Raw genomic sequence first — 14,412 nt, forward strand, 5'->3', positions numbered from 1 at the left:
TTTTTAATTTTAAAGTAAGTCTTCTATGGGGCTATTAGGATGCTAATGGCTATTGTGAGTTGGGCAGTGAATGGTGGCCAAATTAGTCCCTGGTATTCTGCTGAATAGCCTTTGAGAAATGCTGGTCCACAAGAAATAAGTGGCAGCACTGCTAGACCAGCACCTCACCTAACACCACGTGTATACAGGTTTGTGTGTTCCATTCATTTCTTGGATCTTAATTGGGAGTTGAATTTCTGTGGACACCTGGGTGAGTTTTTTTCTTTTTCTTTTTCTTTTCTTTTTTTTTTTTCCGAGACAGAGTCTTGCTCTGTCACCTAGGTGGAGTGCAGTGGCGCTATCTCGGCTCACTGCAGCCTCTAACTCCCGGGTTCAAGCAGTTCTCCTGCCTTAGCCTCCTGAGTAGTTGGGATTACAGACACCCGCCACCACGCCTGGCTAATTTTTGTAATTTTAGTAGAGACGGGGTTTCACCATGTTGGCCAGGCTGGTCTCAAACTCCTGACCTCGTGAGCTGCCTGTGTGGGCCTCCCCAGGTGCTGGGATTCCAGGCGTGAGCCACTGTGCCTGGCTTAGGGTGAGTTTTACCAATTGTTTTATGCCTTAGAGTCCTGAAAATATTATGACCTATTGTTTCGTTTAATTTCTAGGCTTTGAACCATTCTGTGGAAGATATTGAGCCAGGTGTGTTTTCACATATCATCTTAACAATTTGAAGAGTGCTAGCTTTGTACCTGATGTCTTTGTGTGTGATGTATTGTTGTCAAGTAATATTGCTGTGTGGTTACATTCATATTAATGTATTAATATTAAAGTGAGAATGATTTCCAAGACTCCCTTTATGCCTTTGGGTGTGCCAGTGAGTGACTGATAAGCGTTGGATGTTAGTAAGCAATCACTGACACCCCCGGTGGCCTTGCCGCTATCTGACAGCTGTGCCCAAAAAGAGGTACAGGCATTTTGTGAAAGAAGGATAAGTTTTCACAAGTGACTGCATCTATTTGGAATTGCTTTATTATACTGTCAGTTTTATTATTTTTATAATTGCCTTCATATTTTCATCTTCATATCTCTGTTATTGGGGATTAATGCTATTATTATGTAAGTACAATGAAAGTGACTGAGTACATTTCCATCTGTGTTACAGATTTATTAACTCCAAGGCAAGAAGCAGTTCCTGTTGTCTCTTTACCCGCACCCAGTTTTTCTCATGAAGTTGGAAGTGAGCTGGCCTCAGTTCCTGTTATGCCCTTAACTTCTATTCTGCCACTGCAAGTGGAAGAGAGCACTCTGCCATCTGCAGTGCTGGCAAATGGAGGAAAGATGCCCTTCACTATGCCGGAAGCTTTTCTAGATGATGGAGATATGGTCCTTGGAGATGAACTAGATGACCTCCTTGATTCTGCACCTGAAACTAATGAAACTGTTATGGTAAGTTTCAGTGTTACTCAAGTTTCTTCCGAAGACAGGGTTAACTTTTTTAAAATTGTAATATAACTTAATAGACTTTTTCAATATTGCATATAGGCTGAATTTGGGATTTGTTTTAACCTTGAAAGTTACTTTTATTCTTGTCTAATGGAACTGGTTAATTTGATCATTTTGAAATAAAAGAAACAATGCTATCTAGTAATTAGCCAATTTTTTTCCAATTCATATTGGGATTGCATATTATAGAAAGGGCAAATAAAACATTCTGATAAAAAATAGGCACTTAGTATTTAAGAAAAAATGAATTATATAGGTTAAGGACTTCTTATTCTTTTTATTTATTTATTTATTTTTTTGAGACAGAGTCTCACTCTGTTGCCCAGGCTGGAGTGCAGTGGTGCGATCTCGCCTCACTGCAAGCTCCACCTCCTGGGTTCACACCATTCTCTTGCCTCAGCTTCCTGAGTAGCTGGGACTACAGGCACCCGCCACCACGCCCGGCTAATTTTTTTGTATTTTTAGTAGAGATGGGGTTTCACCATGTTAGCCAGAATGGTCTTGATATCCTGACCTCGTGATCCACCTGCCTCAGGCTCCCAAAGTGCTGGGATTACAGGTGTGAGCCACCGTGTCTGGCCTCAGGACTTCGTATTCTTAAAGATAATACTCTAGCAACCACATATTTTAAAGCAGGGTTCAGCCAACTATAGCCCACAGGCTCAATCTGGCCTATTACCTGTTTTTGTGTGGCTTGCAAACTAAGAATATTTTTTACAATTCTTAAATGGTTGAGAGAAGAACAAAAAAAGAGAATAATATTTTGTGGCATGTGGAAATTATTTGAAACTAGCCTGGGTAACCATAGCAAGGCCACGTCTCTACAAAAAATTAAAAACAGCCTGGCATGGTGGTGCGTGCCTGTGGTCCCACTGCTTGGAAGGCTGAGAGGAGAGGATCACTTGAGCCCAGGAGGTTGAGGCTGCAGTGAGCACTGATTGTGCCATGCACTCTAGCCTGGGCAACACAGTGAGACCCTGTCTCAGTCAATCAATAAAATTACATGACATTCTAATTTCAGGGTCCATAAGTAAAGTTTTACTGTAACACATCAGTGACTACTCATTTTATGTGCTGTCTGTGGCTGCTTTTGCACTGCAACAGCATAGTTGAGTCCTTGCAACAGGGACCATGTGACCTACAGAGCCTAAAATACTTAGTATCCATCCCTGTATAGAAAGACTTTTTTGCTGGGTGCAGTGGTGCACGCCTGTAATCACAGCACTTTGGGAGGCTGAGGTGGGCAGATCACCAGGAGTTTGAGACCAGCCTGGCCAACATGGCAAAACTCTACCTCTACCAAAAATTACAGAAATTAGCTGGGCATGGTGGTGCACATCTGTAATCCCAGCTACTTGGGTGGTTGAGGCAAGAGAATCACTTGAGCCCGGGAGGCGGAGGTTGCAGTGAGCCAAGATTGCACCACTGCACTCCACCGTGGGTGACAGAGCAAGACTCTGTCTCAAAAAAAAAAAAAAAAAAGAGACTTTTCTGACCCCTTCTATAAAGTATAATAAATTAGTAGCAGCAGTGGTAGGATGATAGTGATGAGAGGGAGAAATTCCAAGCTGGTTTCCAGGGCTGGTGAAATAGATGGTGTCAGTGTGCAAAAGGCTGACAGAGCTGGGTTTGATTCTTACCAGCTCTGCGATACTGGGCAAGTTACTTCACCATTAGTACATCATTTCCCTCATCTGTATGATGGTTATCACAGTAGGATGTATCTGAGAGAGCTGTTTTAAGAACCACATAGATAGCATATGATACCATAACATAAGGTGCGTGGAAGCTGTCAGTGAGTTGCAGCTTTGATGGGGCCTGGGGAAGTTAGAGTTGTATGTTCTTGTCCAGTTGTAAGTTCACACTTCCAGAGAGGTTGTCCCAATCTTCATGGGCTTCTCTAGCTCCCGTCTCTGGATCACCTGTCCTCCTGCTGCACCACATATATCCCACAGTTCCTCTTGAATGATGCAATTTTTTTTTTTTTTTTTTTTGAGATGGAGTCTCACTCTGTCGCTTAGGCTGGAGTGCAGTGGCGCGATCTTGGCTTACTGCAACCTCCACCTCCCAGGTTCAAGCAATTATCTGCCTCAGCGTCCCGAGCAGCTGAGATTACAGGCACCCGCTACTACGCCTGGCTAATTTTTTGTGTATTTTTAGTAGAGATGGGGTTTCACCATCTTGGCCAGGTTGGTCTTAAACTCCTGACCTCGTGATCCACCCACCTCGGCTTCCCAAAGTGCTGGGATTACAGGTGTGAGCCATCATGCCTAGCCTCATATGATGCAAATTCTTATGAGCCCTATAGTCAGGTAAGGGTAGGGAAGCATAGGAAGTTTTGCAGATGAAACATGAATGTAACATTTGAATTAAAATGTTAGACATCTGGCCAGGTGCAATGGCTCATGCCTGTAATCCCAGCACTTTGGGAGTCCTAGGGTGGGTGAATCACTTGAGGTCAGGAGTTCGAGACCAGCCTGGCCAACATGGCGAAACCCCGTCTCTACTAAAAATACCAAAATTAGCCGGGCGTGGTGGCACACACCTGTAATCCCAGCCTCACAGGAGGCTCAGTCAGGAGAATCACTTGAACTGGGAAGGCGGAGGTTGCAGTGAGTTGAGGTTGTGCCACTGTACTCCAGCCTGGGTGACAGAGTGAGCCTGTGTCTCAAAAAAAAAAGTTAGACATCCCACCTTGATTATTTTTAAAAATTGTTCTTGAAAAGAAGTTCTGTAGCTAAAATAGTTTTAAACGAATCTTGATACTGATTTAAACTTTGTTTTTCTTGGAGATGGAGTCTTGCTCTGTTGTGCAGGCTGTAGTGCAGTTGTGCGATCTTGGCTCACTGCAAGCTCCACCTCCTGGGTTCAAACAATTCTCCTGCCTCAGCCTCCCAAGTAGCTGGGACTACAGGCACACGCTGCCATGCACAGCCAACTTTGTATTTCAGTAGAGATGGGGTTTCACCGTGTTGCCCAGGCTGGTCTCGAACTCCTGAGCTCACGCGATCCGCCTGCCTTGGCCTGCCAAAGTGTTAGGATTGCAGGCCACCGTGCCTGGCCGAAACGTGATCTCCCAGTGTAATAATGTTTTTATTTGCTGGTGTTGAAAGTAGTTCAGCCAAACCCATGACAGCTTCATGAATTTTAATCACATCTTTTTTTCTTCCACAGCCGTCGGCTTTAGTCAGAGGACCCCTTCAGACTGCCAGTGTCTCTCCTAGCATGCCCTTTTCGGCATCTCTGTTAGGAACCTTACCCATTGGTGCGAGGTATGCTCCTCCACCCTCCTTCTCAGAATTTTATCCACCTTTGACTTCATCCTTAGAAGATTTTTGTTCTTCTTTAAATTCATTTTCAATGAGTGAATCCAAACGAGGTAAGAAGCAAATGTAAATTGTAAACAATTGCAGTTAATTTTCTCGAAATGAAAATGTTTGTTTGGCCATTATTTAACTGACTCTAGGTAGCAGACATGTGAATTATTTTCATTGTAGCTAAAAATAGAAAGACTAAGCCTTCAGTTTTGAATTTACCTTGACTTAGCTGTGCCATTCTGGAGACCCAGGAGCAAAGGCATGAGAAGAGAAATGTGTGTGGCACTGGTGTTTCTGTAGGATAGTTTGTTAAGCTGGGAGTGTATTGTTTTGGGGGTGAAATGACTATTAGTGTATTCTCCCATAAAGGTGTATCACATCTTAAAGGGTCTTAGAGACAGGCTATGCCATTAAATTCTGATCTAGGGAAACACTAATTTAAGATCAGTATTTAGAATAATAGCAGTTAGATGTGTCTATTTTAGGTTTCATCTGTGGAGCTCAGCAAACCGTGGCTGCTTCTTTAACTTTCCAGGAGATTGCTGAGTTTGGGGTCTGACTCCTGTTTCTGTCATCCTAGGTTTAACATATATACTTCAAACAATCACTAGAAAAATATTTTTTTGAAGGCATTGTTACATGGCTAAAAGGGCAAAAATCTTACATAATTGACTTAAAGATTTACAATGGAAGAAATTAAAATATATGGGAGACAGAAGGGCAGAGAGAAAATAATTGAGTGCTAGACTAAGAAAAAGAAAGCAGGCCGGACGCGGTGGCTCACACCTGTAATCCCAGCACTTTGGGAGGCCGAGGCAGGAGGATCACTTGAGCTCAGGGGTTTGAGACCAGCCTGAGGAGTTTGAGACCAGTCTGGGCAACATGGTGAAACCCTGTCTCTACAAAAAATATACGAATTAGCTGGGTGTGGTATGCGCCGGTGATCCCAGTTACTCGGGAGGTGGAGGTGGGAGGATTCCTCGAGCCCAGGAGGTTGAGGCTGCAGTGAGCCAAGATCACACCCCTGCACTCCAGCATGGGTGACAGAATGCGACCCTGTCTCAAAAAAAAAACCAAAAAACAAGAGAAAGTAATTGAAAACTTCACTGATTTTTTTTTTTTAATGTTATGGTCAGTTCCTGCTTCATTTTTTTTGAGACAGTCTCACTCTGTTGCCCAGGCTGGAGTGCAGTGCTGAGATCTTGGCTCACTGCAACCTCTGCCTCTTGGGTTCAAGCGATTCTCCTGCCTCAGCCTCCTGAGTAGCTGGGATTACAGGTGCCTGCCATCACACCTGGCAATTTTTTTTTGTATTTTCAGTAGAGAAGGGGTTTCACCATGTTGGCCAGGCTGGTCTCAAACTCCTGACCTCCTGTGATCTGCCCACTTCGGCCTTCTAAAGTGTTGGGATTGCCAGATGTGAGCCATTGCATCCGGCCCCATATTTTCAAAAGGTTCCCATTTTTGAATATAAAGAATTTTTTTGGTGTTTTTAGTAGTTGTAGTTCGTGGGCCGTGCCTTAGCTTATTTCTCTGAAAATAGTTTTTATTTAAATTTGTTTGACTATGCCCTTGGTTTCTAGAGGAAAGCAAAGACTCTAGAGCCCTCTTTGGGTGTCAACACTAAGCAAGAAAATTTCTAGAAATTGGGATGGGAGAATAGCGTGGGAGGCCATAGCCAGTAAGCTACTAAGCCCTGATGTTCTTATTACATGATCAGAATGAAAAGGTCTGTTGAAGTTTTTTTATTATTTTAGATCTGTCCACCTCAACTTCTAGAGAGGGAACACCGCTTAACAACAGTAATTCTTCCCTTTTACTTGTAAGTGCCACTTCCTCTTTTGTAAATACATCGCTTGAATTGAAAATAGTTACTTAAGTAACTGAGTTATTTGGATGAACATGACAGTCTCCCTTAAATTTTGTGTGTGCTGTAGGAAATTATGTTAAAGTAAGACTTCTGGAACATCTAGTAATAATGGCTCTATGTTTAAGACTTGATCTGTCATAGCAAATTAATCAGTATTGCAGACAGTGTAAGGGGCTTTAGTACAGCATAAACAAATGAAGGAAATATAAGATCAGGGCATGTAAAGCGTGTGTACTTTTGCAGTAGAACTTATTATAATATGGAGGATCAAAAAAGTGGGGGGTGCCTAGAAACCAAAAGAGAGAAAAATGTAGAAAGAGACAGTTTTTAAGATAGAAGAGCATTAAGGATGGAGTAGTACTGACCTCAGTTTATGAAGATTATCTTATTTTTCAGATGCATTCGGTTCCTTTCTTCAGTGATAATGCAATATTTGTTGGCTGTTTTTTTTTTTCTTCTTATTTTTCTTGCAGATGAATGGACCAGGTAGTTTGTTTGCCTCGGAGAATTTCCTGGGAATTTCAAGTCAGCCTAGAAATGACTTCGGAAACTTTTTTGGAAGTGTAGTTACCAAACCATCTTCATCAGTGACTCCAAGGCATCCCCTTGAAGGAACCCATGAATTGAGACAAGCTTGCCAGATCTGTTTTGTAAAATCAGGTCAGGACCAAACAAACACGCAGAGAGTATTAAACTACTTGTTTGTAACCTTGAAAGTTGGTAGGAATTTGTAAATACATGTGGACAACGTCAGTTATCATGGTTCTTCAATCCCCATTTTGAATTCTTCCTAAACAAGTAGCAGTTACTGACTGAGTGCCTTTGGAGGGTAATAGGATAAATCTCTGCTTTTACTTGATGTGATTTTATTTATAGAATCATGTAGAATAGAATATTTACCTATTTTTGGAAGCTTATTAAAATTTTAATGAAACTCATGTTCTCAGTACATGCTTAAGAAGTTGATTATTTTCAAATAGAGCAAGGACTAGAAAACAACATTGTAAGACCAGTATATAATACAGTGTATATGAAAATTAAATACTTTGATAGATTGTTCCATATCTTTACCTTAAATCAAGTGACATAAACACAGTTTATTCTGATCTGGAGTCAACTTCATTTTCTTTCTTAGTTTAACAGTGTTCTTTTATAAGCCGTCAAAATTCCTCTCCAGATTATTTCCCTAAGGTTAAGTAAGGGTATTTTTTTTTGGCAGGAGTGGAGTTGAATAGAACATTGTGTTGTCTGATAAAATATAAAAGGCAAAAATCTACCTTAATAGCCTGCTTACATTTTAGGGTTGTGGAAGTGGGATTTCTGTGGGAATTTAATAATTGATGTTCATCTGTTTATGTCTGCTTGTAAATTTACTTGTAAAATGAAATGATATTTTTTGTGCGTATGAACAATCCTCTTTACATCTTTTTCAGGCCCTAAGTTAATGGATTTCACTTACCATGCTAATATAGATCATAAGTGTAAGAAAGATATTTTAATCGGTAGGATAAAGAATGTTGAAGATAAATCATGGAAAAAAATACGTCCAAGACCAACAAAAACAAATTATGAAGGACCATATTATATATGTAAAGGTATATACTGGAATTACTTAATTAGTATACATTACATAAGTGGTGAACTACAGTCATGCTTAGCTTAATGACAGGGATACATTCTGAGAAATGTCTTTGTGTAAGGTTTACTTACACAAACCTCAACGGTGTAGCCAACAACGCACCTAGCCTATCCATGACATAGTCAATGGCTCCTAAACTACAGACTTGTACAGCATGTTACTGTACTGAATACTGAGGCTACTGTAACGCAACAGTATCTGTGTATCTAAACATAGAAAAGGTACAGAAAAGGCCGGGCGCGGTGGCTCAAGCCTGTAATCCCAGCACTTTGGGAGGCCGAGACGGGCGGATCACGAGGTCAGGAGATCGAGACCATCCTGGCTAACACTGTGAAACCCCGTCTCTACTAAAAAATACAAAAAACTAGACGGGCGAGGTGGCGGGCGCCTGTAGTCCCAGCTACTCGGAGGCTGAGGCAGGAGAATGGCGGTAAACCCGGAGGCGGAGCTTGCAGTGAGCTGAGATCCGGCCACTGCACTCCAGCCCGGGCGACAGAGCGAGACTCCGTCTCAAAAAAAAAAAAAAAAAAAAAAAAAAGAAAAGGTACAGAAAAAACGTGGTATTAATCTTATGGGACCACCATTATATATACAGTCTGTAGTTGACTGAAATGTCAGTATGTGGTATAGGACTGTGCTTGCTACATTTATTATAACATCTATTTTTTTTTTTTTTTTTTTTTTTTTTGAGGCGGAGTCTCGCTCTGCCGCCCAGGCTGGAGTGCAGTGGCCGGATCTCAGCTCACTGCAAGCTCCGCCTCCCGGTTCACGCCATTCTCCTGCCTCAGCCTCCCAAGTAGCTGGGACTACAGGCGCCCGCCATCTCGCCCGGCTAGTTTTTTGTATTTTTTAGTAGAGACGGGGTTTCACCATGTTAGCCAGGATGGTCTCGATCTGCTGACCTCGTGATCCACCCGTCTCGGCCTCCCAAAGTGCTGGGATTACAGGCTTGAGCCACCGCGCCCGGCCATAACATCTATTAATATATAATTTATTCCATTATGTTATTATAATGGTATTGACTGTTATAAAAAATGTTTAGAGCTAATAGCAAGTTCCTTGGATTGAGATGTTAATATGTTTTATATTATTTTTTACTGTTGTTTTTAACTTTTTCTTTTTTGAGACAGTCTCACTCTGTCATCCAGGCTGGAGTGCAGTGGCGCAATATCGACTCACTGCAACCTTTGCCTTCTGGGTTCAAGCAGTTCTCCTGCCTGAGCCTCCCGAGAAGCTGGGATTACAGGCATCCACCGATACACCTGGCTAATTTTTGTATTTTTAGTAGAGACAGGGTTTCGCTATGTTGCCTAGGCTGGTTTCAAATTCCTGGCCTCAAGTTATCTGCCCACCTGGGCTTCCCAGAGTGTTAGGATTACAGGCGTCAGCCACTGTACTGGCCAAGGTTTTATTTTATTTATTTATTTCTTAATTTTTTGTGACAGAGTCTCGCTGTCTCCCAGGCTGGCGTGCACAGGTGCAATCTCGGCTCCCTGCAACCTCTCCTTCCCAGGTTCAAGCAATTTTCTCATGACTCAGCTACCGAATAGCTGGAATTACAGGCGTGTGCCACCCAGCCCCACTAATTTTTGTATTTTTTAGTAGAGATGGGTTTCATCATGTTGGTTAGGCTCGTTTTGAAGTCCTGGCCTCAAATGATCTGCCTGCCTCGGCCTCCCAAAATGTTGGGATTACAGGTGTGAGCCACTATACCTGGCCTATGACCAGGTTTTAAACAGAAGACTGTCTCAAACCTTAAGTTCTCTCTAAACAGAATGAAAACACTGAGCTAAGGCTTTGAAAAGTGTTTAAGATGCTTTTGAGAGAACTTGGTATTTTCATCATTGTCAGACAAGTTTGTGTGAGTGAGCTTAGAATGTCCCTAAATGATTTTTTTTTTTTAACTGAGGTGTATTCCATGAGAGTATCAAGGCTCTTCTCACAGTCTGTAATAAAAATAATTAAGGCTTGTGGTACTTCTCTTTTTTAGAGTTGATATCATCCATTCCCTGATAATAATATGCATATCATTGTTTGAGACTTTCCATGAATTGTTATACAAGTTCAAATGATGCCCTAAATGTTACTTATATTCATTGGCTTTAAAGAAACAATTAACATCATTTTTTTGTTTGTTTGTTTTGCCATTGGGACTTGCTCTGTTGCCCAGGCTGGAGTGCAGTGGCAAGATCATTGCTTACCGCAGCCTTGAACTCCTGGGCTCAAGGGATCCTCCCACCTCAGCCTCCCAAGTAGCTGGGAGTATAGGCCAATTGCCATGTTTTCGTTGTCTTTCCATTCCCTGTTTTTCTAGATGTTGCTGCTGAGGAGGAATGTAGATATTCAGGCCACTGCACGTTTGCTTATTGCCAAGAGGAGATAGATGTGTGGACACTGGAGCGGAAAGGGGCATTCAGCCGTGAGGCTTTCTTTGGCGGCAATGGAAAGATTAACCTTACTGTGTTCAAACTTCTCCAGGAGCATCTTGGAGAATTTATATTCCTTTGTGAGGTGCGTTCTCCAAAACTTATTTTCACTGTAAAGTTGAATTTGCAAGCCCAGTGGTATTGTCCTGCCATGTGATAAAACATTCACTCAGTAAATGAATAAATATTCACTTATTTATATGATAAATAATATCTCATGTGTGAATAAAATATTTCTCTGGTCCTGCCATGTGATAAAACATTCATTCAGTAAATGATAGCTACTATTGTTACCAAAAATAATATTAAACCTTCATATTAAGTATTACTTTTGTAATGACATTGAAACTAGGACAATATTCTGGGTACAAAATTTATATTTTGTATTTTTTTTTGATAATCTTTCTCTCTCTATTCCAGAAATGTTTTGATCATAAGCCTAGAATGATAAGTAAAAGAAATAAAGATAATTCTACTGCTTGTTCTCACCCGGTTACAAAGCATGAGTTTGAAGACAATAAGTATGTTGATAGTTTCTAATTTCTGTAATGACAAAATAGATTCTTTTTCTGGATCTAAATAAAAACTAGTAGTAGTGTCTGTCCAGGCATTGCTCTTTCATCATTTGTTGTTACTCTGAAGAACAATGACGAAATTTTAAAATGTCTTTTAGTAGATTTGGCTGGGAAGTGAATAATTAACTAAATATAGTATGTAAAACAGAAAAGCATTATTGATGTATAGTTTCTCATGACATAGATTTAGGTATTTTATGGCTTAAAATATAAGCACCCCCCCAATTAATTCAACAATTGCATATAGTGATTTGGTTTTTTTGTTTGTTTTTTTTTGAGAGAGAGTCTTGCTCTGTCACCAAGGCTGAAGTGCAGTGGCATGATCTTGGCTCACAGCAAGTTCTGCCTCCCAGATTCAAGAGATTAGAGATTCTCTTGCCTCAGCCTCTCAAGTAGCTGGGATTATAGACACCCACCACCAGGCCTGGCTAAGTTTTTGTATTTTTTTTTTTTGAGATGAAGTCTTGTTCTGTTTCCAAGGCTGGAGTGCAGTGGCGTGATCTCAGGTCACTGCAACCTCCGCCTCCCGGGTTCAAGCGATTCTCCTGCCTCAGCCTCTCCAGTAGCTGGGATTACAGGTGCATGCCACCACACCCGGCTAATTTTTGCATTTTTAGTAGAGACAGGGTTTTACCATGTCGGCCGGGCTGGTCTCGAACTCCTGACCTCAAGTTATCCACCCATTTTGGCCTCCCAAAGTGCTGGGATTAAAGGAGTGAGCCATTATGTCTGGCCAATTTTTTGTATTTTTAGTAGGACAGGGTTTCAACATGTTGGCCAGGCTGGTTTCGAACTCCTGACCTCAGGTGATCCACCCACCTTGGCCTCCCAAAGTGCTGGGATTACAGGTGTGAGCCACTGTGCCCGGCCCCCATGATTTTTTTTTTTTTTCTGATAAAAATTTAAAATGTGGGGCCAGGTGCGGTGGCTTACGCCTGTAATCCCAGCACTTGGGAGGCCGAGGTGGGCCGATCACAAGGTAAGGAGATCGAGACCATCCTAGCTAACACGGTGAAACCCCGTCTCTACTAAAAATACAAAAAATTAGCCGGGCATGGTGGCGGGTGCCTGTAGTCCATGCCACTGCACTCCAGCGTGGGCGACAGAGCAAGACTCTGCCTCGAAAAGAAAAAAAAATTTTTTAAAATGTATTGTCAGTGTAGAACTTATATATATATTTGAAAAATCTGTGGCAGAACAATATTAAAATGTCACTGTTTTCATCTTAGGTGCCTTGTCCACATTTTGCGAGAGACAACAGTAAAATACTCCAAAATACGTTCTTTTCATGGTCAGTGTCAGCTTGATTTATGTCGACATGAGGTTCGATATGGCTGTTTAAGGGAAGATGAGTGCTTTTATGCCCATAGTCTTGTGGAACTGAAAGTATGGATAATGCAAAATGAAACAGGTAGGTTTGTGTATGACTGAGAAGTATGTCTCCTCAAAAGCAGACAGGGTTTAACAAAACAGTAATTTGGGCCTGGCGTGGTGGCTCATGACTGTAATCCCACTACTTTGGGAGGATGAGGCAGATGGATCACTTGAGGCCAGGAGTTCAAGACCAGCCTGACCAGTACTGTAAAATCCCCATCTCTACAAAAAATACAAAAATTAATCAGGCGTGGTGGCGGGCGCCTATAATCCCAGCTACCTGGGAGGCTGAGGCATGAGAACTGCTTGAACCTGGGAGGCAGAGGTTGCAGTAGGCCAAGATCATGCCACTACACCCCAGCCTGGGTGATAAAGTGAGACTGTCTCCAAAAAAAAAAAAAAAAAAAAATGAAAGGAATTTGGAAATTTGGAGACCTACCCTTCTCCATCAACCAGATGTGGCGACACTATTGATTTTGTCCTGAGCTTTAAACTTTTGATTTTTAGAGTTGCCTATTTTGAGTGTGTTCTCATGTCATTAATTACTGATACGAGTTGATACATGCAGTTGTTGGGAGGAAAGATTCCTCAGGAGGCACAAAGAGCTGTATTTGTGTATATTGCATTTCCAAAAAGAGTAACGTGGTATTCATCCTTGCTGATGGATTAGGATGTATGAGAATAGTTTGGAAGCTGAAAGTTCTCCACGTCTAACTGCACCCAGATTGGTGGGCTGTTGCTCTTATAGATATAATTTAAAGGAAGGCTTGTACATTCCCCAGGTATCTCACATGATGCTATTGCTCAAGAATCTAAACGATATTGGCAGAATTTGGAAGCAAATGTACCTGGAGCACAGGTATTTTTCTCTTGTGTACTTTCTGCATTTGGTGTCCTTTCTGGAATTGCCTAATAGATGTTGGTTGTTGGTGGATGCAGTTAACACTTAAAGTCCGGTTACTTTCTTAATGTTCATTCAGGTGAGTCATTCTTATGAGAAAAAACAATTTGCATTTTAGTTGATTATCATAAAAAAAATTATGCATCCCACAATGCCTGCCAAGAGTGGAGGACACTGTTTTCTTATTTAGTTTAATTGACAAAACACCTGGAGTTCTGGGCTTTATGGATTCTTGGAGTAAGGCAGAGGTAGATTATAGTTTAGCTTTCCACCTGGCATCTCTCGTTTTTCCATTGCTCTCCCCTCAACACCCCTGACCCAAATACAACAATTCTAGTCATCAATTTTAAAGATGAGTTTCATAAATCAAAGTTTGGCATTTATAATCTACTTTTACGATATTCTCTTACATTTGGGGGAAGAATTGGAGATTTAGTTATCAGATATAATGGTCAAGTCATCACCTCAGATAAAAATGGGAAATTGTATATTGTTGTGAAAAAAATGCATGTTGATTTAGTATTTTGTCATGAGAAAACTGGTTTTCTGTTAAAAAAAATTAAAACGAATCTTTTAATTGTTTAAGGTACTTGGTAATCAAATGATACCTGGATTTCTTAATATGAAGATAAAGTTTGTGTGCGCCCAGTGTCTGAGAAACGGTCAAGTCATTGAACCAGACAAAAACAGAAAATATTGTAGTGCAAAAGCAAGGCATTCGTAAGTATTGTGTGTGGAAACAATTCCTATTTTGTAATTTTCTGTTTCATAGGTATAAAATCATACACATAAGAAAAAAGTTTAAGGCTTTGAAGAGAGGAG

At 41.2% G+C, this 14,412-nt stretch overlaps 1 protein-coding gene across 2 annotated transcripts in view; it reads left to right on the forward strand.

Annotated features, from left to right (window-relative positions):
• Positions 1–14,412, forward strand: part of ZC3H7A (zinc finger CCCH-type containing 7A) — a 48,845-nt gene that overhangs the window by 22,957 nt on the left and 11,476 nt on the right. For both annotated transcript variants that reach the window (XM_033236474.1, XM_033236475.1), the window contains exons 8-18: positions 651–684; positions 1,148–1,431; positions 4,663–4,867; positions 6,563–6,627; positions 7,149–7,335; positions 8,109–8,270; positions 10,629–10,825; positions 11,161–11,261; positions 12,545–12,726; positions 13,472–13,548; positions 14,177–14,310. In XM_033236474.1, coding sequence (XP_033092365.1) covers positions 651–684; positions 1,148–1,431; positions 4,663–4,867; positions 6,563–6,627; positions 7,149–7,335; positions 8,109–8,270; positions 10,629–10,825; positions 11,161–11,261; positions 12,545–12,726; positions 13,472–13,548; positions 14,177–14,310 — 1,628 coding nt within the window. The remainder of the gene's footprint in view (positions 1–650; positions 685–1,147; positions 1,432–4,662; positions 4,868–6,562; positions 6,628–7,148; positions 7,336–8,108; positions 8,271–10,628; positions 10,826–11,160; positions 11,262–12,544; positions 12,727–13,471; positions 13,549–14,176; positions 14,311–14,412) is intronic.

Source organism: Trachypithecus francoisi, unplaced genomic scaffold (genome assembly GCF_009764315.1).
Source record: "Trachypithecus francoisi isolate TF-2019V2 unplaced genomic scaffold, Tfra_2.0 Lachesis_group15, whole genome shotgun sequence".
NCBI lineage: Eukaryota > Metazoa > Chordata > Mammalia > Primates > Cercopithecidae > Trachypithecus > Trachypithecus francoisi.